Here is a 25,912-nt window from a genome sequence, read left to right as displayed (position 1 = left end):
ATTTGGGTATCCTGGAACTCATTCTGTAGACCAGTCTGGTGTCTACTTGTCTCTTCTACATGCATGCATTACCAAGAAAAACATTATTTCAGCCATGTCATGAAAATACTGTCAAGTATAATAAGTAAAATTAAATGCTGCCAAACATGACCTACAAAATTCCTTTTGGGGAATCTTCTTTAGAACATCTTTATTTGTACATATACATATGACTATTTCCTCTGGCCTTCCATGACCAAGTTGTGTACTCATTACCTTTTTGGTGGTAATGAGTAGAATTCATGAAGCCAGTACATGTCCCATTCTATTTTAAGATGTTTCCCCCTTTCACACAATCTTTCAATAAGATTCCAGTTTAATTGCTTTTAAATTTGGAAAATTAGCTGTCTTCTTAATTAGATGATAAGCAGGAAACTCATATTGACACAACTTTTAACCATCATCTCTCATCATCTTCCACAGAGAGGTGAAGGCCTTTTATCTAGGAAATTTCATGAAAGAGGGCAAAAGATTGCAGCAATAAAAACTCAAGGTAGGAATAAAGAAATGGTATAAATATAATATAAGTCCTGTGAAGGGATACTTATTTAAAACAAAGGCTAAACATTCATATGTATTTGGGTCTAAGATTTTAATTAACATTTAGATGATTACATAATACTACTAAATTGAAATGAGGGAAGTGGTCATAAAATCCTTTGAATATTTGAAGCTTAACTAGGAATAAAAGTAAAGTTTATTGGAAAATCTTGTCAGACACGATCTTTGGGTGTATTTATACATCTTTGCTAAGAACAAAGACTAGATCACAGCTTCTGCATGGATTGTTGGATCCAAGAGAAGCTGATACAATTAGGTAAAGTATAGTCTATTATTTCTCTTAATAATTTCAACCATCAAAGAAATAGAAATATGCACCATTACCTTTAAGTAGATGGTGAAAGTAATTTAAGTAAAATATAAATTTTAACTTCAGTGAGCAGACACTGAAAAATGTGGTTGTTCTGAGAATGTGCTTTAAGAATGAACATAATGAATCAAAACAATACACTATCAGATATAAAAGACATTAAAGTTCATTCTTTAAATACCTAAATATTATATAGTAATATAGTAAATATAGCATGGATCTCATACTCTTTTAGTTCCTGATATATTAAGGTGAATAATCAGTTTACATTTTTAATAATTTTATTTTAGCACTGAAAGGTAATTTCACTTTAATCAATGTGTAATACATAAATTCACACTATAGATTATTCAAAATAATCTAAGATTTCTCAACTGAAGAACACAGCCATGATAATAGGCTTTCATGTGTAAGCCAAAGATCACTGCTTTATGAATCACTTGGGAAATATTATTCTGACAATACATTTATTCATAGTTACAGGCCAAAGAAGTAACAATACAGGATTCAGTCAAGACAAAGGTGAGAGATATAATTATATAAATCTATTTAGTGTAATGTATATCTAAAATAGATCATAGTAACAGTGAAAAGTCTGAGCAGGTTTTATTTATATATTTAGGCATCTGTATGCACACACATACGTGTTTGTGTGTAACAATTAAAATTAAAGAAGCCAAAGAGCCAAGTTAGAGTACATGGGAGGGGATTGTGGGAAGGAATGGAAGGAGAAAGTGGAATAATATTTTAATTTAAAATTAAATCTAAAAAACAAAAACAGGACAGAAGTCTGGGGAGTTGATTCTTTGAACAGGCAAGAGTCTCTGCTGTGAAAGTATGAAGGATTATGTTCAAATAACTAGAGTTACATAAAGTGTTGTGCATTTTTTGTGAGTTTTTATAACTCAGCACTTTGGGGAAAGTGTCATAGGCATAACTGAGATATTCTGACTACTTGTCTAGGTCCAAACTCAGTGATAGTTCTTGTCTTATGGGACAAAGCTAGGTAGCTAGGTAGGTAGAGTCAAGATTTCCTGTTGTCCCCATCTGGCATATTTGTACATACATAGGTATGCAACTGCATACATATGCATACATATGCATACATATGCTTATACCATGCATACACAAACATATGTTAATATACATAACAAAGACTGAAATAAAATGTAACAAGGGGGCAGAAATTTTCCTGTCACTAAAATTACCCATGTAATAATATTTATTGAATCATACAATATATTAAATAGCTGTAAGAGTGTCATTTTGTTATAGGAAGTTAAAAGAAAATCTTTTCAATTGTTGTTAGTACTAGATGTATTTATGAGTGACATGTAAGTATTTTCACAGTTGAGGAATATTAGGAAAATGATGAAGAGGTGAAGAAAGGTGAAAAGCTACAGGTAGAACATTACGTAAAGGAAATGAGCAGGTGTTTAAATTTCTAAATTTTAAGTCACTCATGGGTTCTTTTATGTCTGCACCCTAAAATGTCTTGTGAATACCAATATTTGTTAACATTTCCTATGTCTGTGTGAAATGGCACAGCTGGAATGGAAATGGCAGAGCTACCTGGCCATGTCCTGAGTTCTGGCAGGGCCTGGAGTCAGTATTTCACAGGGAGCAGTGTTTCACTTTGATTCCATTTACAGGGTCGCTTCTTGTGCAGTGAAAATAGAAGCTACCTACGAAATCAAGTTGGACTATACTCATGATTATCTGCAGCTTATTTGCACTCTAATTTATATTCTAATTTGTTTACATCACCAAGTCTGTCATATATGAGGTCTGTAGCAAGAAATCAGAAAATATAAAATTAAAAAATTAGTGCCCACTATTTTTCTTCATTTGTCAGATTTGAATTCCAATAAAATGTACATTGTCTTTGAGACTGAATATTCAAGGCTATAAGTTCACATGCTCAGTTGTTTTTACCATCTTACTTTTCATTTTTTATTGCTTTTTTCTAATTTTAAGATCTGTGCTGTCAAAGCAAGCAATTTTTTTCTAATTATGAATCTAGTGATTCATTAACTTATATAAATTTGCTTTATGTTTGAATTTCAAGGCCTCAAATGTGATCTTTGTATTTCTTACAAGTCAATTAACAACTGATAAGCCTGGTATATACTAGAAGCAGAGTACCCTTCAAATTTAAAATTCATTACCTCAACATAGGAGAGAAAAGTTAAGAGTAAAAAAAAAACTAACAGTGCTGAGTTCAGAGTTCAATCAGTGAAATTTTTATTATGGAAACACTGGGATATGAAATTGAACACAGATCCTATGTAAAAACCTGAATGTCTGGAGCCATGGGTAATTCCAAGTGTACTCTTTGGTTGATGCTTTAATCCCTGGGAGCTCTGGGGTCCTGAGTGACTCATATTGTTGTTCCTCCTATGACGCTGCAAACTCCTTCAGCTCCTTGGGTCCTTTCTCTAGCTCCTCCATTGTGGACCCTGTGCTCAGTTCAGTGGCTGGCTGAGTGTGTCCCCATCTGAATTTGCCATGCACTAGCAGAACCTCCCAGGTGACAGCTATATGAGGCTCTGGTGGGCAAGCACTTGTGGGACATTCACAATAGTGTGGCTATTTTAACTGTGTATGGGATGGATCCCTAGGTGGGGCAGTCTCTGGAAGGTCTTTCCCTCAGACTCTGCTTCACACTTTGTATCTCCTTCTGTGGGTATTTTGTTCCCCCTTCTAAGAAGGACCAGAGTATCCATACTTTGTTCTTCCTTCTTAAGCATCATTTGATCTGTGAATTATGTCTTGGGTATTCCAAACTTCTGGGCAGCAAAGGCTGGCCTTGTTGGACATAAAAGGGAGGAGAGGCCCTTGGTCCTAGAAAGGCTGGATGCTGCAGTGTAGGGGAATACCAGGACAGGGAAGTGGGATTGCGTTGATTGGGGAACAGGGGGAGGGGAGATGGGTTAGGGGATTTTCAGGGGGAGGGGGTGAAGCCAGGAAAGGGGACATTTGAAATGTAAATAAAGAATAGGGTCCCCAATGGAGCTGCTAGAAAACAGATCCAAGGAGCTGAAGAGGTTTGCAGTCCCACAGGAGAATTAATATGTACCAACCAATACCCCTAGAACTGCCAGGGATTAAACCACCAACCAAAGAATACACTTGGAGGGACCCATGGCTCCAGCTACATATGTGGCAGAAGATGGCCATTTCAGACATCAATGAGAGGAGAGGCCATTGGTCCTGTGAAGGCTTGATGCCCCAGAGTAGGGGAATGCCAGTCAGGAAAGTTGGGGGGTGATTGGTGAGAAGGGGGAAAGGGGCTGAGATAGGGGGTTTTTGGAGGGGTAAAAAGGAAAGGAGATATTATTTGAAATGTAAATAAAGTAAATAACAAAAAAGAAAAAGAAAACAAATAAACAAAAAGCCTGAATTTCATGGTGACAGTACTGGGTGAGTATAGACAGAATTCCTGAGGCCACCTGACAATCATGTACCACCCCACACAAGATTACACACACACACACATGCCACCTACCCCCACAGAGAGAGAGAGAGAGAGAGACAGACAGACAGACAGACAGACAGACAGACAGACAGACAGACATACAAAAATACAGGGAGAGATAGACAGAGACAGAGAGGCAGAGACAAAGAGACAGAGAAATAAATGATTTAATGCAATTCATTTCAAATAGCACTTAATATCAGAATGGAAGAGCCCAGTTCTAACAGAAATAAAGTGCTTAAAACACTTAAAGTAATTTCAAGTGTTTTATATTTTTCATATAGGAAAAACTCATGTTTGCATATATGCTGTACTCATAGTAACATAACTACTAGTAACATAACTAGTAACATAGTAACATAACTTCTCATTCATGTCATATATTTTCTAAATTGTTGTTAAAATACTCCATCATATGTAACTGTGGTATTCACATTTATACCATGCCTATTGTCATGGTGATCAATCTCAATTTCAAATGGGGAGGTTGCTTACAACTCCTATGTTCACAAGTTTAAATTTTTTTTGTGTTCATAAAATGTAAACATATTCTGTGCATATATATGGGATGTTTATTATATGTGAATATGGAAATTGTAGTGCTATGGTGCACATATGTAGACCACAAGATAACCTCAATTTTATTTCTTTGCCTTCTACCTTGTTTGCAGCAGGGTCTCTTGTTCAGCACTACATATGCCAGGCTAACTGACCATGAACTTTCAGAGAGTCTGCTGTTTTTAATTGCCATTTCACAATAGGTGTCCTGGTGTTATAGATACACACTGCCACTCCAGGCTTTACATGGATTCTGGAGATAAATTTGTATGTGCAATTTTCCTTATATAGGCCCTCTATTCTGTTTCTTTGCAATTTGCTTTGGGTCCTACCAGCAAATGTCCTCTTCAAATATCTCTATATTTTCAAATACTACTATATTATATGCTTTTGGCATTAAAAGCTCTCAGTTATTGTGTACTTTGCTCCATTATGTCTCCCTAAACTAACTCTCCAGGAGGCATATCAACCATTCCTTCTGGAAGGATACCCGTAGCACAATTATTAATACTTGAATGCTGACTTCTCTCAGACCAGAACCTTGAAATGCAAAGAAGAATCTCTTGGGTCATTAGTTGCAATGAGGCAAAATAAGGTCAAGAGAAATAATGAGTTTACTTCAGATATTTACTTTGGGGCATGCTTACAGTATAATGGAGGAAACACAGAGAGGGTACAGCTGCAATTATTCTATAAATAAGCTTTATAAATAACTGGTAATTCAGGGTAGAAATAACCCACTAATTAGAATGTAGTTTTATGTATTTGATTTGCAAATTGTGGGTGTTTAGCAAGATATTTTCATGTATAAATACTGTACTTGGTTCATATTTACTCCTATTAAAGTTTCTTTTTTGTCTTTTTCCTCCTACTGGTTTTCTGTCTATCACCCAACCATAGTGTTATCTCTGTTTTTACATCTTCTATAAAAAAGTGATAGTCACAAGGCTATAAAAAGAGAAGAATATGACATGTATTGCTGTGAATTTGTCTTATTTTCCTTAACATTTAGAACTTGTTTTCCTATTATGAAATTCTTTATTATTAATTTTTATATACATTATATTGGTGTTTTGTCTGCATGTATGTCAGCATGAGTGTTGCAAGATATTTCCTACCCATTCTCATTGAGGCAGTGAGAGGCCAGTGATTGGATGGGGGAGGCTAATAGAAGTGAGGGGCAGAGAAGAGAGAGAGAGAGAGGGAGAGAGAGAGAGAGAGAGAGAGAGAGAGAGAGAGAGAGAGAGAGAGAAACTGAAATATCCAGATGACTTCAGACATATTTCTGGTGTTTAGGAGAGGTTAGAAATATTGGGATAAGACTTTATCATTGTAAATTGGCACTTTGTAATTGGGAGTTTTATATACATAAAGATATTTGGTTTAAGAGTCTATTTACGTTTAAGAGTCATGATTTACCAGATATTTGGCTATAGAGTGGAAGCATGGGACTCCTGCTGTTTACAGAGTCTATGGTAGAGAAGAAACACAGCCAGGATGCTGTGAGAGGTAGCTGGAAGAGATTAGGTCAGTGGAGACAGTGAAAGTTGCCCTAAGTGGGACACGCTGGGACTTGGTGCAAAGGTCTGGCAGGGCAGTACGTTTTATTAATAACCACTACATATGAGGTGTCAGATCTCCTGGAACAGGGGTTACAGACAGCTCAGCTGTGTGTTGCAATGTAAGTACTAGGGATTGAATCATGGTCTTCTGGAAGAAAAGCTAGTGCTCTTAACTGCTGAGCCATCAGTTAATCTCTCTATCCCTGTGAAATTATTTAGAGTATTATGATATACCAAATCCATCTCACTAAAGATATAATTAATTTTATGCATAAATTAAGATTTTTTTAGAAAACATTGCTTTGATTTTTATGTACTTATTTCCATTACAGTATTTCTGTCATATAGTTCTCTAAATAGGAAATTGTCTCCAAACATTCCAAACTGAAAGTTACAAATAAGTACTGTTATGTAAACTTAGTACAGATACATGATTAATGTTGTTTTTATCACACATTGATTATATTTCCTTTTGTTTTTATGTTCAAGTTTGGACAAACCCTACCTTGAAGGTAATTGCTCCTGTTTATCATAGTAATTATCAGTTATGTGTCATCTGAAGTATACAAAATTTAAGTATCTGTGTTTAAATCAATCCAGTCTTCCACGAAAGGAAAAGTGTCCAATCGGAGTAAAGTAGGAATGAGGAGAGAATCACATCATTTCATAATAGGTAAGAAATATAGTACAAATAATCTTGAATCAAACTTTATTAAAATGTTTGAAATGCTTGCACTCTCTTCTAACTTAAAGGTGTATATCACATGACATACATTCAAGGTGTAATGTTTAGTGAACTTTCCATTTAACAATGGAAAAAATTTAACATTTTTTTCATTCTGTACTTTTATTTATTTATTATCATTGTACTCATTTACATTTCAAATACTATCCCCCTTCTCGGTCACTTCTGCACAAAACCTCTATCTCATCCCCTTCTCCCCTCTCCCCTTTGCCTCTCTGTATGTGCTCCTCCACCCACTCACCCACTCGTGCCTCACTGTTCTAGCATCTCCCTTCTGTGGTATATCAAACCTCCACAGGACCAAGGGCCTCCCCTCCCACTGATCTCACACGCTCCAACAGGTAATAAGGGCACATGCTCTACCATGTTCAGAGCGGCCATATTTATAATAGCCAGAAACTGGGAAGAACCCAGATGTCCCTCAACAGAGGAATGGATACAGAAAATGTGGTACATTTACACAATGGAATACTACTCAGCTATTAAAAACAATGAATTCATGAAATTCTTAGACAAATGGATGGAACTCTAGAAAATATCACCCTGAGTGAGGTAACCCAGTCACAAAAGAACACACATGCCGATAAGTGGATATTAGTCCAAAAGCTTGGAAAACCCAAGATACTATTCACGGTCCATATGAAGCTCAAGGAGAAGGAAGACCAAAGTGTGGATGCTTCAGTGCTTCATAGAAGGGGGAACAAAATATTCACATGAGGAAATATGGAGACAAAGTGTGGAGCAGAGACTGAAGGAAAGGCCCAACTTGAGGATCCATAAACAGTCCCCAACCCTGGATGCTATTGTGGATACAGGCAAGTGCTTGTTTTGGGGTGTCTGATATGGCTGTCTCCTGAGAGGCTCTGCCAGAGCCTGAAAAATACGGAGGTGGATGCTTGCAGCCAACCATTGGACTGAGCGCAGGGAACAAGATGGAGGAGTTGGAGAAGAGACTGAAGGAGCTGAGGAGGTTTGCAGCCCTGTGGGGAGAGCAACAGTTTCAACTGACCAGACCCCCCCCCCCCAGGGATTCTGGGGACTGGACACCAACCAGAGTACTCAAGGAGGGACCCAGGATCCATGCTGCATATGTAGCAGAGGATGGCCTTGTTGAACATCAGTGGAGGGAGAGGCTCTAGGTCCTGTCGAGGTTCAATGCCCCAGTGTAGGGGAATGCCAGGACAGGAAGGCAGGAGTTGGTAGGTGGGCGGGTGGGTGGAAGAGTTTTCTCATAAAGGCAGAGGGAGGGGATGAAATAGGGGGTTTCAGGAGGTGAGACTTGGAGAAGGGGTAACATTTGAAATGTAAATAAAGAAAACATTCCATTAAAAATCGTAAAAGACAAAAAAAAAAACTGATGAAAATCAAGAATTTAACTATTATGAGCCGTAATTCTGTAATGCAGACCAGAATTTCTCATTTTACTACACATGCTTCCATCCCAGGAGCTTCATTTCTAGGTGAGACCCTTCGTGTCTCCATTGTAAACACGAATCTGAATGATGGTTTGTAACTCCTAGGTGAAAGTGACCCACAGCTTCATTAGAGGCTTTATAGCCTGACACTAGGCTAATGTTCTTCTCATCCCCCTTCCTGTTGCTGTCTTTTTCCTGACAGTATTAATTCCATGGCATGGTCCAGATACAAACACTGTCATTAAGCATTGCCCACCTCTTCTGCTTCTGATAATATCTATTCTCACCATGTCATTCCTTTGTCAGCTTATGCCAAATAAGACATTGACTACTATAAGCCACACCTAAGGTTTCATTTACATTGTTTCATCTACTGTCAAAACATGTTGGTTCAACTACAAGTAATTATTGAGTAAAATCAAGAAAAACTACCTGTAAAAAGGTAACAAAGTTCCTCCAGTATAATCAAGGGGGAGGGGGGGCGAAGAACTTGTAGAGCAGGGACCAGGAAGAGGGAACAACATTTGAAATGTAACTAAATAAAATAATTTAATAAAAATCATTAGCACAAAGATAATCCTTAGTATGGGAGTGAGTGGTAGAAACGGGTAAAAACAACTTAATTCTAGGAAGGAAGAAAAGTCAAGAGAGTAGTGAGACTTGCAACAGACAAACAATGCTTCTTTACGAGAGAGAGAGAGAGAGAGAGAGAGAGAGAGAGAGAGAGAGAGAGAGAGAGAGAGAGAGAGAATCACAGAACCCTTTATAAATGAAGCTGAGTCTAAAAGCTTGAAACCTTTATAACAGTATGCACAAATCTTTCAAATGGGTGAAACAGGCTGATTACTGAAAAATAGATTAAGTTCTCTCAACAGTTTTGTAAAGAAATAGGTAAGCAAGTAGTTTAAAATGTAATATGAAATAAAAGATATCACTCAGTCTGAAATGATTCACTGCTGTGAAATATGGTTTTTTCTGTAGGTTTGTTAATTTAGATATAGAGGGTGAGTTTACAGGTGGATCTTTTCAATGCTTGTGTACCTTTGACATGTTGCCATCTACTGATTTTAAGTGGACTATTGAATAGTTAGTCAATTATAAATATCTTTAAGAGTATAGACTGACTAGCTCAATATTGTACTTAGTTGAAATTGTTAATTTAAAAACATTATTAGTAACTTTATACATTTATAGGCTGTTATAAATGGCTAGTTTTCACAAGTTAATTAAATTTATTTCCCTACAGAATCAGACATAGAAATTGAGTCACTGGAGGAAACGTTTTCATATGACAATGAAGATAAACAGTCAGTGGTATGAAGATATTTCTTGTGTGTTTACTTCTGTTTACTTTTATTTAATTACATAGCATGAAAAAAGTTACAATTTAGGGTACTCAGTCCTAGTTTTCAACGTTTAATTTTTCCACTAATTATAAAACATAGAATATTCTTAAAATACACATCAGTATACATTCAAATGTTTTCTTTAGATTTTGATAAAAACATGTCCCAAATATAATCTGTGCTATTTATTGTATCTCATTCTTGTAAATTGAAAAGACACCATCACATTTCATCTTAACGACTAACAGCTGCAATTGTTAACAAGGGAAATTTATTTGGTTCATGTTAGACACCTGTTCTTCTCTCACATTTCAAGCGTATGGTAACATATTATGAACAGTGTTAAATTTTATTTATTGCTTGTCATCTGTTGTTTCTATGCTCTCTCTATTTTAGGCAGAATTGTAATAGATGATCAATCCCAATACCCCCATTCCTCCACCCACAATATGCCTTTGATGTTTGAGTAGCCACAACACATGTCAACTCTATGAGATTTGGAATCCCTTTGGAGACTTATGTTTTGACTTGTCTGAGAAGGTGTTTTCTGGGAGGATTGACTGTGTAGTGTAGAACCAGAGTGAATGTCATAGGCACAAGCCCAGGGACTGCCTCTGCAGACCCATGAAAGGAAAAAGAGAAAGCAATCTAAGCATCAGCTTTCCAATGACAAAAGCAATTAAAACAGTAGCAAGCCAACTTCTCTTCACCGGAAGGAGGCAAAACAAATTCTGAGAAATGCTGTCCAGTCTTTTCAGTGTACTTTAGAATGTACGGATCCAGGACTTAGAACAAACAGTTCTAAATGATAAAAGCACACAGAGTTTTGTTTATAAAAGATTTCTAATGGATGTGTTTGGAATCAGAATTGAAATTTGTAGATGAATTTCAAGATTTTCCCCAATATTTTCACTTTTGAGAGTTTTCTATAGTAATTTATAATGTGCTTTATAGTTAAATCTTAAGCACACCATGTAAGAGGACATGTTACAGAGAAAGAAGGAAAGTCCATGTAGAAAACACAAATCAGAAATGGTGGTTTGTATGAAAAATAGACATTTCTAATGCAGCTAAGATTCAAGAAGTCTGTGGTCTGTGGTCAGGATGAGGCTGTGAGTGGGTGCTGAGTTCTGAGGGCTTTATGCTTGTTTTTCACCTACCCTGAGTTCTGTAGTTTTTTGAAGATAATTATAAGAATGGATCAAATTAGGAGCTATAAGAAAACAAGGTGTTATCCACTAGACTATCTCAGAGGGAAATCTGGACAGAGACAACAGTGGACCATTAGTCCTCCTCACCTGAGTCTATATATTCTGAGATGACCAGCAGTGGGCAGGGAAGTAATAAGCATCAGTAGTTATATTACATCTTTTTATTTTAACTTAAAGTCAACATTCCAATAAGTGCTTGACATATTTTAAACTTTCGATGAGGAAACATGATTCTCTTCTTGGTCTTCCTATGCTTTTAAGATTTCTTTCTTCATCAGAAATGATTTGCATACCTGCCCATTATAATTCATTACTATTTTTACAGACAATATGAAATATATAATATTTCTAACTATTTAATCATTTTCTACTAATAAACATTTAATGTAAAGCATTTTAGAAATTTCTAACACTTGTTTCCTTTATGTATTGACTTCTTGTTTATATTAAGGAGTGTAAACTATCTCAATATTGTATGTATTTTTTGCCTCAAGACTTCTGACATCCAATGACAAGCAAGTGTTAAAATGCTGTACTATATATGAGACGTTCAATTTGTCAAAAGAGCACTTGGTAGAATGAAACATGGATTTAGGCATTCTGGATTCACTTCTGCCTGAAATAGTGAGGAAAGCAGTGGCGTGTGTATCATGTTCTCTCCTTCCTTCCCAGATCAGATTCTAGACTCATTGGCCTTATGACAGTAAAAAGCATATTGATTTAAAGAGTCATAAGTATTTTGTGTTTATAATGTTTTCCCTTCAACACATTTCTTATAGTATCGGATTATAAATGCCTTTAAAAATTGAATTTTAGGAATATTGTATAGAAAGATATTTCTGAAACTCATAGGTGATACTGGTTTTAACAAAGTTATCCATGATTATCTTCCATAGAGTGATGATGGAGATTTTTCTGGAACAACACATGAATGGTGTCAAAATGATGCAATTAGACAAACTAGAGGTAGGAATGAAGTCATATTTTTATATATATACACATATATATACATATAACTCCTTATAAAATGGGATGATTTTTTTAAAAAGTGATTAAAAAGCAATATTCAGCAAAAGAGATTATTCATTAAATATGTAGTAAGAAATATGTTCAATAATAGCTTCATCAACACATCAGTTACATTTTTAAAAATGGTTTGGAATGTAAATAAAAATATATCGAATAAAAAAATAAAAAATGGTTTGGAATATGAGTCACATTACATTATAAGTTTTAATGAAGAGGGATGCTAACATGTAAATAAAATAATGAATGTGGGATTAAGAATAAGAAAAATATCTTGGGTATTCTGAGCTTCTGGGCTAATATCGACTTATCAATGAATGCGTACCATGTGTGTTCTTTTGAGATAGGGTTACCTCACTCAGAATGATATTTTCTAGTTCCATCCATTTGCCTAAGGATTTCATTAAATCATTGTTTTGAACAGCTGAGTAGTACTCCATTATGTAAATTTACCACATTTTCTATATCCATTCCTCTGTTGAGAGACATCTGGGTTCTTTCCAGCTTCTGGCTAATATAAATAAGACTGCTATGAACATAGTGGAGTATGAGTCCTTATTATGTGTTAGACCATCTTCTGCTTATATGCCCAGGAGTGGTTTAGCTGGGTCCTCAGGTAGTTCTATATTCAATTTTCTGAGGAACCACCAAACTGATTTCCAGAGTGATTGTACTAGCTTGCAATACCAATGAATACACATGGAGGGACACATGGCTCTAGCCACAAATGTAGCAGAGGATGGCCTTTTCAGATATCAATGCAAGTAGAGGCCCTTGGTCTTGTGAAGGTTTGATGCCCCAGTGTGGGTGAATGCCAGGAAAGGAAAAAGGGGGTGGGTGGGTTGGTGAGCAGGGGGAGGGGAATGGGATAAGGGATTTTCAAAGGGGAAATGAGGAGTGAGGATAACATTTGAAATGTAAATAAAGAAAATATCTAATAAAAGAAGAAAATACTATTATATATGAGATGCATGGAAATGAGGCAGATGTTTATAAGATATAGCAAAACATTTCATTGTACTTCAGTTAAGCATGGCATAGTGATATAAGCTTGCATGAAAATAAAATGTGCATTTAGTACATATACTTTCTAAAAACTACAACAAAATTCCTTGTCTTTTATCACTTTTGGAAGACATTAACTCCATCATCAGGGAACCCTATGTTTCTATGAACCATAGATAAATGAAATCATGTATTATCAGATATGCATACATTTATGGTTTCACAGTTTTAATTTTATGATCCTTAAGTATACATTCTAAATAGATAAGATTGAAGTAATGTGGTATATAAACACAATGGAGTACTATTCAGCCATTAGAAACAATGAATTCATGAAATTCTTAGACAAATAGATGGAGCTGGAGAACATCATATTAAGTGAGGTAACCCAATCTCAAAAGATCAGTAATGGTATGCACTCACTAATAAGTGGACATTAGCTTAGAAAATTGGAACACCCAAAACATAATCCACACATCAAATGAGGTACAAGAAGAACAGAGGAGTGGCCCCTAGTTCTGGACTCAGTGTAGCAGTATAGGGCAAAACCAGAACAGGGAAGTGGGAAGGGGTGAGTGGGAGAACAGGGGGAGGGAAGAGGGCTTATGTGACTTTCAGGAAGTAGGGGGCCAGAAAAAAGGGAAATCATTTGAAATGTAAATAAAAAATATATCGAATAAAAATAAGTTGGTAAAAAAAGGTTAATGTTTAATAAGTGAATGAGTAAATTGAAAAAAAGAAGTGATAATAAAAGTTCATAAAACAATGAAAACAGAAAAAACACAAGGATATATATAATTAATGTATATCCCAAACACTGCCCCCTCCCCTATCCTCTCTCCCTTTTCCTTTGCAAGGGTGTTTCCTCCTAGGTACCTCACCTAGGGGGAAGCACCTGGCTCATCAAGTCTCTGCAGGGATAGGTACATCCTTTCCCACTGAAGCCAGACAAGGCAGCCCAGCCAGGCAAACAAGGAATAATTCTAGGGACAGCCCCTGCTCCAGTAGCTGCGTTTCTGGGGAATGTACATGCAGTCTGAGATGCCCACTGCCATGTCTGTGAGGGCATGGCCAGAGGGCTACTTTCAGTCAATGAGTGCTGGTTGGTTGGTGGTTCAATCTCTGAATGGTCCTAAGGGTCCAGGTTAGTTGTCTCTGTTGGTCTTCCTGTGGAGTTCCTATGCCTGTCAGGCCCCTCTATTGTTCCCCCAACTGTTCTATATGAGTCACTGACCTCTGTTCAAAGTTTGCCTATGGGTATCTGCATCTGTTTCAGTTAGCTGTTGGTCAGAGCCTCTCAGAAAACAGTCATGCTAGACCCTTTTCTGCAAGCATAACAGTATCGTTAATAGTGTCAGGAATTGGTGCTTGCCTATGCGATTGGTTTCAAGTTGAGCCAGTTATTGGTTGGCCATTCCTTCTGTCTCTGCTCCATCTTTGTCCCTCTGAATATCTTGTAGACAGGATAAATTTCAGATTGAAAGTTCTGTGGGTAGGATGGTGTTCTTACTTCTATACTGGGATCCTGCCTGACAACAGGAGGTGGCATCTTCATAATCCATTTTTCTACTGCTATGAGTCTCACGTAAAGTCACTCCTGTGGACTCTTGGGAGCTCCAGTCCAGGTCTCTGGCACATCCTAGAAATGTCCTCCAGTCCCACCCATGCCAGCCACAGATCTCCATCACTTCCCTGGTTCTCTGGTCCTCTCTCCTGTCTCTTCACACACCCAATCCAGAACCGTCCCCCATTTCCCTCCTTAATCCATCTCCCACCCAGTTCTCTCCCTCTATCTGCCTCCTATGTCTATTTTATTCCCCCTTCTAAATGAGAGTGGAGCATTCTTCCTTAAGCCCTCTTTCTTGTTTAGCTTATTTGGGTCTGTGGAGCACAGCATGGGTTTCCTGTACTTTGTGGCTAATATTCACTCACATTTCATGCATGTCATTTGGGGTCTGGGATACTTCACTCAGGATGATATTCTCAAGTTTCATCCATTTACTTGCAAAATTCATGATGCACTTGTTTTTGCCCTAACTGGATAGTATAGCATTGTGTAAATGTACCACAAAGAGCCACTTTCAAGGAAATAAACAGTTTCCTTTGGGGGCTATATTTGAGACCATCGATCTTTTACTTTTGTTTTGAAATTGTGTTCATAATTTTAGTCATATATTTTATATGCATTTTAATCCGTATGTGCCTTTAAAATGACATTCTGATTGGAAAAAGTGATATATTAAGCCTACTGATAATCATGTATTTATCCCCAGTTAAAAAAAATGGCTACTTCATGATTAAGCATGATGGAAGTTTTATATTGTCAAATAAAATACTCAGTTGTACAGATATTTGATGAATGCATTAAACATGAAAAACTGCAGAATGTTAGCACCTTTATAATTGCTATAAATTCTTAAGTAATACCAAAGCCTATGAGACCACTTGTTTGTCTGTGTCATCCATAGATAAATACATATATAGAGTGATGAATAGATAGATAGATAGATAGATAGATAGATAGATAGATAGAGAGAGAGATAGATAGAGAGATAGATAGTAGATATAGAGCCTTTAAGTGGAGAGTCATGATATGACTTCAAGAAAATAAGCTTACTTTCATTTCTGAGCATTCTTAGAAGCATCTTGGAAGCAAAATGAGGAAGAAAGAGAAATAATAAATTCTATGATAATATTTCTCTACAGAGGAAAATCCAACGTGGCGATAATAAGTAGAATTTTTAAAAGTATGAATACCAAAGAAGCATAGATTATTTCTGAAAGTATGAGGGAATGTTTAATATCTAGACTATAGAAATCAAAACAAACAAACTGAAACACAACCCCAACTCTGTGTAGGTAATAATGAAATTCACAGGAGAAACCTGGAAAAAACATAGTTGGGTGGAACTCAGCATGTTTGTTGACCAAATAAAACTAATCTCATTTGGTCCAAGGCTTAGTTGTATATGGAAGAATTCTAAGACTTGGAAAATCTACAGCCACTTGCTTTCCTAACTCAGAAATCTCAAGTGCACTGGAAAAGGCATTGCTATTTAATGAGAGGTAAAATTCAAAACTGGAACATTTTTCCAAATTTTAAAATTCTTCATTAGTTTACAAAATAATAGGGATTTGTTATACATAACCATTAAACTTTATTTATATTTATACTCAGTTAAACTCTAACTTGGCCTTATTCTTTCTGTTGTTCTGTGTTATATCCCCCTGCTATAGCCTTAACTATGTTTTCATAACTTTAATAAATAGACACAACCTTTACTTGACATATGAGAGAAGACTCATGAAATCCATTTTATGTCTAATTTTACTTAATATTTATTAGTTGCAATTCATTTCTTAAAACTCTTTTATAGCAATGTGATAGACCAAATATATATTAACAATATGATAAAGAGTAAAAAGTTGTTTACTTTAGTGTGAAATCTCAATTTTAGCATAAAGCTATGATTTTCAAAGTTTCAAACAAAACATAAATTTCATCTTATCTTACTATGGATATATGATACACATTTGTTTACGACATACTTTTGCATTTTAGCTCAAGATTGCATGTATCCTAACTTGAAGGTAATTACTTCTGTATTTTTATCTTTAATTTCAATTACGTATTGTTTGAAGTATACAAAATTGTTAATGTTCTGTTTTTAAATCAATCCAGTCTTCTACTGAGGGGAAAATATCTATTCTCAGGGAAGCAGGAAAAATGGCTGAGTCACCTCACTTCATAATAGGTACATTTTATAGTATAAGTAATTTGAATAGAGATCTAGATGTCTGCATTCTTCCCTTTATCAGGGTCTTTTTGTCCATCCGATATTGATGGTGTTACCAAATAAATAAGGAAAAGGCTAAGGTTATAATGTAACTTCTTCAGAAGAGACCCAGAGAACACGATAAAGACTTTATGTAAGGTTTAGCATCAGTGCTTCTTGCTATTGTATCAAAAACAGATGTGTCATCTCTGAATTTAAGGATTTACAGAGGCAACTTGTGATACTTCTTAGATACCTATGTTTTAAAACCTCTTTGAAGTGATCTGAGAGTCCTAGTAACTCCTATTATCTTACATACCTTGGAATCTCTAGTTAGAGTTTAGTTTTTCTCAAGAGTTATTGATTAGCTAATTAATAGCACAAGATTCTGTCCCTAAAATAACATAAAAAGGGCAGTCATTGTAGATTTTCCAATGTGATCTAAATTGAAATTCATGGAAGAATATATAATTTCTTATAAATAAGTTTCTACATATATATATAGATAGAATATTATATTTATGTATAATTTTTTTCATATTTTTACTAAATAAGTATATTTACCAACAGAATCAGATTTGGAAATTGAATCTCTGGAAGAAACTTTTTCATGTGACAGTGAAGCCAAACAACTACTGGTATAAAGATATTTCAATTGTTTTGTTTAATACTGCTTTTTTGTTGTTTTTCAATGGTATAGCAAAGGATATAATTAAATATATTTTAGGTTACCTTGTTAGTAGTGATTTAAAAAATGTTGCAGTTTTGTTGTAACCCAACTAGTTCCCAAATAATTGTGAGAGGAATATTTTATTTATTTAACAGATTTAAGGCACAAGTGAACAGTATTAATTTTAATCCTCTATGCTAATCTGGCTACTGCCCTCACCTGACTGGGAGGAAGTCCAGCCATATTATCTTCCTTGCTCAACCACTGGCTTATCATCTTTTTATTGAGCAGTCAGGTAATAATTCTGATGCAATGTTTTCACAACATTGAGACAGGAAATTCTCAGAATAAAGATTACAACCAGATGTAGAGGCACAGAAATTAGGATTTGAATAATAAAAGGAATAATCCTTAAATAGCACTAAACAATTATGTCTACATTACCTGATTCCAACTATATTTATGTATTTATTTATTGTTTTGAGTAACAATATTTCTTAATTATCTATAAATTTCATGCAACACATTTTGATAATATTTATCCCATTCTCTTCTAATTCACGCTAGAGCAACACCTTTTTCCTGTTTCTACTTCCAGTCCTCTTCATTTTTTCATTTTTTAATTTTCTTTTAGAAGACACTATATGTCACAGCAAATATCCTGGTTTTCTGTCTCTTACAGTTTTTTCACATTGTGTTCTACAATGTTATCAAAGCATTAAATATATATGTAGTGCCACATGTAGTAATTTGGGGTGAGAACTCAATTAACCGTTGTTCTCTACACTTTGACCAGATCCAATTTTCTGTAATCATCTCTATCTGCTGCAAAAAGAAGCTTTTTTGATGAGGGTGGAAGCTATATTTATCTGGGGGTATAAAGACAAACACTAGCATAGAAGAGAGGTTCTAATATATTTTCCTTTGGGTTCTGTGGCCTCACAAGCCTCAGATAGTTGGATACATTTATAGTGGCAGACATGGATTACCTCCTATTGTACAGGCCTTAATTTCAAGTATAAGTGTGTTGGTTACTCTCAGTCTACAAGTGCCACTTGTTGCATCTAGTATTTCACCTTTCTGGTGCCTGTTAAAGGACTGTAACTCACAGCCATTTTAACTATGTGGATACACAATATGAGAATTAATATCCCTTATGGCTAGCCTTCGTTCCACAATTGGCCTTCTGTGTTTGAGTGTCCTGAATAGCGATGATTATTATTATTGTCAACTCTACTGGATTTGAGATTGCCTTGCAGGTGTTTGTTTGGAATTTTCCGTGAGTATGAGTTGAGGGGAGAATGACTGTGTAGTGTTTTCCCAGCGTGAACACCATCAGTGCGAGCTCGGGGACTATAAGCATGGAATAAAGAAAGAAAAGGAGAAAGCAAGCTGAGCACTGGATTTCAAAGAGAAAAGTGATGAAAACAATAACAACCCAACTTAGCTTCATTAGAATGAGGCAAAACAAAGTATAGTCTCTCCAAATTATGTTAAATTGTTAAGTTAGGATTCAGTGAAGACAGTTCATATTGAGCACTCTTTAAATATTTTGACATTGAAAAATTTGTTATTACGATAAAGGGTGCTTTACAGAAACTGAATATTTCAGTTAAAGGTCATTGTGACACTAAAAGCACAGAAAACTCAGTAGCAAAGCACAACTCTATACAAACCATTAATAGTAAACTATAGATAATTCTAGTGTAGGCAGATCTGCACTGTTAAAGTCATGATACTACTCAGGGTGCACACTGAGTTTACATCCAGATCAAATAGTTATAAGGATGGATCAATGAAGGCATTCAGGATGAGATCTGCAGCAACGGAATAGAGACAAAATATTATCACATGTGTTCCTCATTTGATTCTTTACATACTCAGATGACTAGCAACTAAAAAGAACAGTAAGTATCATATAGTCACTTTTTTATTCTCATATTATTGGCAAGAAAATTCACCTAAAACTGTCTGGCATAATTCAGAGAGTCAATAAAGAAATGCATCTTCTCTTCTACTAAGCATTGCTATTCTCTTTGGAAGTACTTTCTTCATTATATAAAAAAAAAGGTTGCATATCGTATCAAATATTTTCATTTTATTTATTAAAACAAAACAAGTTTATCTCTATTTATTTAAACATCTTCTTTTAAGCTAGTAAACTTTTTAATTTACATAGATCTTGTTTAGATGTGTCTTTGTGCAGTACCTTGAAAGGCAGGTGTGTTTTGGATCCTCTAGAACTTTATGTGTGGTCGGTTATAAGCTACCTGGTATGTGTGCTGGGAACTGACCTGGAGTCTTCTAGAAGGGCAAGAAAGGTTCTTAGTTACTGAGCCACCTCTCCTGCCTTTTAGGGTTTTAAAAAAATTGTTTGCCTATGTGGAAGAGCTTTTACTTGTGTTTATAATCAAGATAACACAGTGTGAATTCTTAATACCATACCTATTTTGTCTCAAGAAATTTCTGCTACTTGACCCAATCTTAATGTTAAGTGTTGTCTTTTACCAATTTGTAGTTAAATTTTATGGCAATGTATATTTAAAAAAACTATCTTATAAAAAAAAGTTATTCAGAGTTATTCATACTTCAAAATTTAGGAGTCTCTGCTTGTGTATATTTTGATGTTTTCTCTGGCCTTCCAGATCAGTTGATATATCCAATGGCCTTATGTTGATAGTGGGTAGAACTGATCTAGAAAGCATTTATCCCACCCGCATTTAAATGTTTTCTAGTCAGTTATAACTCCATTGTTAATATTACAGTGTAATTTATTTTAAAATTAGAAATTCAGATACTCATAAAAATTAATTATAAAATATTTATGCAGCTTATGGCTGATATTGACTTTTTATTATGTGTTTCTAAGTATCTTCCACAAATAGATGATAGCCATTTTTCTGGAGCAACAAATGAAGGACCAGAAAATAATTTAGAGGTGCAAATAAAAGGTAGGAATAAGATTGTTTTTAAAAGTTACACCTATGTTGCCATATATACATACATATAACACATATACAACCTGCTTTTTTCTGTATAATGTAACAGAATCATGGATATTGGAAGAGAAGACACAACCACCACTTTACTAAATCAGCATACAATAAGATTCTTTAAAATGTCTAAACTAAAGGGAGATATAGCAAGTAGCCAGAAGAGTAGCAATAATTTGGATGGGAAAAGAACAAATTTTATGAGTCTTCCAATAACACTACACTGTTTTTGAAGCACCTGGTCATTGATAGCCAATCATTCTCTACAAATAATTTATTTTACTAATAAAGCTTTATTATACATTTTGATTTTTAGAGATTAATATATTTTTTCAGGACAATATATGAAAAAATTAGCTACAAATTTAACTATATCCATGTTTTAATTTTCATTCAGTATGTTTTTGCACATTGTTTCTCAATTAGAAACAACAAAAAGGTCTAAGTGTAATAAACAAACTAAAATTCTCCAAACTTATGGTAACCACTGATAAAGGTAGCCAGTGTAATTCAGTTCCATTTTTAACCATGCTTGAATGATGTTTTATAAAAGATTGTCTGTTTGTCTTTTCAGAATCTGCAAAGAAAGTTCCATACTTGAAGGTAATAACTTCTACATAATTGTTTAAGATGATAAAACATATTTCTGTAGACTTGTAACAATTGTTAAATTTCTTGTTTTAAAATCCATCCAGACAGCCAATGAAATGAATGACCCTATTCAAAATAAATGTTCAGAAAATAAGGATGAAGAAACATTAAACTCAGGTATTCTCAAATACCATTCATTCTGCAAAGAAGGACTTGAAATTATTTGAAATACACAGAGTTCTAAATTATAATTTAGTGAAATCTGATTCAGGATATTTTGACTGAGTATTCCAAAAGCTATCGTTGGCACAGGAAATACAGTGATACAGTCTTTGGACAATCAACATTATTTATTCATTTGCATCTTTTTATTGGAGAGAAATATGTTATTTAGAAGAGTTTGTAATGCTTCCATATGACAGATAGAGGGTCCCAGCACAGTGGGAGCTCTGAGGAAAATTCATGTCCCAGCAACTGTGACAACTTCCTGGTGGAGTCTTTGAAGAACATCAGGAAACCTCTTACATTTAGAATTCTCTATATTCACCCCAACTGGTAACAGACTAATTTTTAAAATATCAGTATACAAAGTGCTAGGTGATTCTCACAATCTAAGTGCTGTCCATCCTTGTATTTACAGCTTCTCTTCTTCTACCCATCCCTGTTTCACTGTTACAGTTCAAAGAATGTTACCACCATCTCCTCGTTATTAGACCAACATACACCACACTAATCATTTGCATACTTTCTAGTTCTTATGTAGCATGGATTTACCATTTTATTTTGTTCTAAGTATATCTCAATCATTCATTAACTGTCAAATCTGACTCAAAGTCAAGAATATTTAGCCCTGACTCTTGAACTCATTAAAATCCATGGCCAGCACATAGCAGCACATGATAAATGAGCATTTATTTTAATATAAATAATTGCTTGTGCAAATACATTCATGACTGCCAACCGAATACATGAAAAAAAGCACATAAATGATAGATTATAATTGAAATGGCAATGATTCAGATAAAAAGCAAACAAACACTAGACTAATATACTGGAAAATATATATAGTTGTGGGGGGAAACAAAATTATAGTCAAGAAAAATCGCTCCTGGAACAGTGAGTTCTAATAGAATGATTTGAATTTACTAAATCTTGGACACTAACTTTTCAACAGTAACGGACATGATATTTACAAAATAAGGTATAAAACCTTCCCAACACTAGTTGCATGAATAAAATGCCTAGCTAGCTTTAAAGTGTCACTCGAGCAAAATAGAAAATACTGTCCAATCTTAGTGTATTTGAGTGCATGTATTTACATATTTCTTGAAAGGAATTTACTTATGCTTAGTGGGATGATATGTTCAATTGTATAAAATGTGTGTACATTTCTTGAGCATGGGGGTACTGTACTGTCTCTATAAGTAATGCAATGTAGGTCTTCATAAAAGGCATTTATTTTCAGTATCAAGGATTATACAAACAAGGATTAAACACATTGAACTTTTTGATTAGGGTATTAAATGGCCATTTGCATTAGCATCAATATTTTACAGTTTGTAGGTATTGCATAAAATCCATGTTACCTGAATCCTACTTTGTAATAATTACATATATGGTTTTGTCATCAGAAATAACTATAACATCTATATCAGAAGAAGAAGAAGAATGTCCTGATGCCAGAGGAAAAACACAATCAATGGTACTTAAGTTTGTTTTAATTACTAATATAGTAATAATAAACAGTGCAAAATAGGTAAAAGGAACTTTTCTTCAGACTGACCTGCAGAATCTGTAGGCAATGATTTAATATTATATTTTAATACTGACTTAACTAGTTTAGATAATTAATATATTTTAAGAATCTGAAATAACATAACTGAAACTTATTTTAGTCACATTGCTAACTGTTCTTAGCAATATATGTATATATATATATATGTGTGTGTGTGTGTGTGTGTGTGTGTATAATATATAATTCTCAAATGATTAAAACATTTATGTTGCTTAATGCTTATGTTGGTATTCATGATCAACAACCCTAGAATCTGATTCATGCCAAAGGGCTGTCATTTCCAGTAAGTAAAATATTTTTTTACTTTAGTGAGTAAGTAAGAAGTAAAAGGTTTCTTTATGAATAAGTACTTATAACATTTAAGTTTCAATTATTCATCCAATGAATTATTTATTGATCTAATTTTTACATGTCTTTAAGCAAACCAGACCAATGGATATTGTTTATTTAGTCACTGTCAAAAATCAAAGAGAAGAAAATATTGGCATTAGTCAAGAGAAAGGTAAGACATCATAATATAAATCATCTTTTGGTGGATACTTATTTAAAACAGGCCTAAGATACTCTGCTAGAGTATCTCAGATACCCTAGAAAAATTAGATCTAAGAAATTAATTAAATAATATAATATCTAAAATGGCAATAATTTAATTATTTAATAAAATGTGGGCTGGTGCAAGGTCTTAGCTGTTAATATCTAGGGTCACAAACAAAAGGAATTTAAGTGATGAATGTTCCAAATAAAATCACCATGGCAGGTCTATAATGCCTGAGTGATATTAGGATCTAAAGATGAGTGATGATTAATGATGATTTTAAAAGATAGGGGGACAGAGAGTAGTGGAGGAAAGTTAAATGGTTTTACCAACATGTGTCTAATAGTTCAGACTAAGTGTTTTTATCTTTTTGTCTTCAGTATTGGGTCATAAAATTGTAGAGTTTATATATATATATATATATATATATATATATATATATATATATATATATATATAGTGTAGATCATCAGTCATATGTGTACAACATGTAGTACAAATCATCTCTAAATCAAAATATAATCTAGTTTATGATAAGCTTTAGAATAGCAAATGGAAAGAATCAAGTGTGTAAGTGTGAGTGTGGTATGTGTGTGTGTGCGGGGGAGAGAGAGAGAGAGAGAAAAATAGTCAGGAGTGACATCTAAAGATGAAAATCTCCCTCTTTTTTATTGGATATTTTATTTATTTACAATTCAAATGAAATTCTATCCAGATTCTATGAGGGTACTACCCTATCCCGCCACCAACTGGCAGCTTTCTGCCCTTGAATCTCCCTACACTGGAGCATCGAGCCTTCACAGGACCAAGGGCCTCTCCTCCCATTGATGCCCTAAAAACTCATCCTCTGCTACATTTGTGGCTGAAGCAACAGGTCCCTCCAAGTGTACTCTTTGTTTGGTGGTGTAGTTCCTAGAAGCTCTAGGGGAGGGACTGGTTGGTTCATATTGTTTTTCTTCCTATGGGGTTGCAAATTCTTTCAGTCCCTTCTCTAACTCCTCAATTGGGACCCCATGCTCAGTCCAAAGGTTGGCTGAGAGCATCTTCTTCTGTATTTTTCAGGCTCTGGTAGAGCCTCTCAGGAGACAGCTATATATCAGGCTCCTGTTAGCAACCACTGCTTGGCAACCACAATAGTGTCTGGGTTCTGTGTCTGTATATGAGATATGGTACTGCCCCTAGGTGGGGCAGTCTCTGGATGGCCTTTCTTTCAGTCTCTGTTCTACTCTTAGTCTCAGTATTTCCTCCCTTGAGTATTTTGTTTCCCCTTCTAAGAAGGACTAAAGAATCCACACTTTGGTCTTCCTTCTTGACCTCATATGGTCTGTGATTTGTTATCTTGGGCATTCTGTTCTTTTGCGCTAATATCTACTTGTTGGTGACTGCATACCATATGTGTTCTTTTGTGATTGGGTTACCTCACTCTGGATGATATTTTCTATTTCCATTCATTTACCTAAGAATTTTATGAAGTTATTGTTTTTAATAACTGACTAGTACTCCATTGTGTAAATGTACCACATTTTCTGTATGTGTTCCACTGTTGAGGGACATCTGGTATCTTTCCAGCTTCTGGCTATTATAAATATGACAACAATGAACAGAGTGGAGCATGTGTTCTTGTTATATGTTGGAGCATTTTTTCGTATAAACCCAGGAGTATAGCTGGGTCCTCAGTACTATGTCCAATTTTCTGAGGAACTGCCAGACTGATTTCCAGAGTGGTTGTACCAAGCTTGCAATACCACCAACAATGGAGGAGTGTTCTTCTTTCTTCACATCTTTACCAGCATCTGCTATCACCTGAGTTTTATCTTAGTCATTCTGACTGATATAAGATGGGCCCCTAGTTCTGGAAAGACCCAGTGTAGCAGTATAAGACAAAACCAGAACAGGGAAGTGGTAAGGGATGGGTGGGAGAACAGAGGGAGGGAAGGGGGCTTATGTGACTTTCGGGGAGTGGGGAACCAGAAAAGGGGAAATCATTTGAAATGTAAATAAAAAATATATCGAATAAAATTTAAAAAAAAAGATGGAATCTCAGAGTTGTTTTGATTTGCATTTCCCTGATGGCTAAGGATGTTGACCATTTCTTAAATTGAGAGAACTTACAGGTTGTACAAACATGATATAACTCAAAAAATTTTATGATACATGATTTTGAAGGAAAGTCTGTGTTTACCATACTGTTGATACTTTCATTAATATCTAACCTGGGATTATGTTCAAAATGAAAATTTGGAATTGGTTGCTCTGAAATTCACATGTATAACAAACTTTCAGGTTGAATATATCC

General features: G+C 35.0%; 1 protein-coding gene across 1 annotated transcript in view; it reads left to right on the top strand.

Moving 5' to 3' along the window:
• LOC127684876 (uncharacterized) overlaps positions 1-25,912 on the top strand; it is a 204,288-nt gene that overhangs the window by 22,729 nt on the left and 155,647 nt on the right. The window contains 13 exon segments of the mRNA XM_052181666.1: positions 3,131-3,136; positions 6,998-7,020; positions 7,109-7,181; positions 9,915-9,982; positions 12,122-12,191; positions 16,819-16,847; positions 16,939-17,011; positions 17,603-17,670; positions 20,572-20,653; positions 21,270-21,298; positions 21,391-21,463; positions 22,918-22,988; positions 23,502-23,583. Coding sequence (XP_052037626.1) covers positions 3,131-3,136; positions 6,998-7,020; positions 7,109-7,181; positions 9,915-9,982; positions 12,122-12,191; positions 16,819-16,847; positions 16,939-17,011; positions 17,603-17,670; positions 20,572-20,653; positions 21,270-21,298; positions 21,391-21,463; positions 22,918-22,988; positions 23,502-23,583 — 747 coding nt within the window.

The sequence above is a fragment of the Apodemus sylvaticus genome, chromosome 5 (genome assembly GCF_947179515.1).
Source record: "Apodemus sylvaticus chromosome 5, mApoSyl1.1, whole genome shotgun sequence".
NCBI classification, from domain to species: Eukaryota; Metazoa; Chordata; class Mammalia; order Rodentia; family Muridae; genus Apodemus; species Apodemus sylvaticus.
The sequence above is the reverse complement of the archived record's forward strand: the minus strand, read 5'-3'. Positions and strand labels throughout refer to the sequence as shown.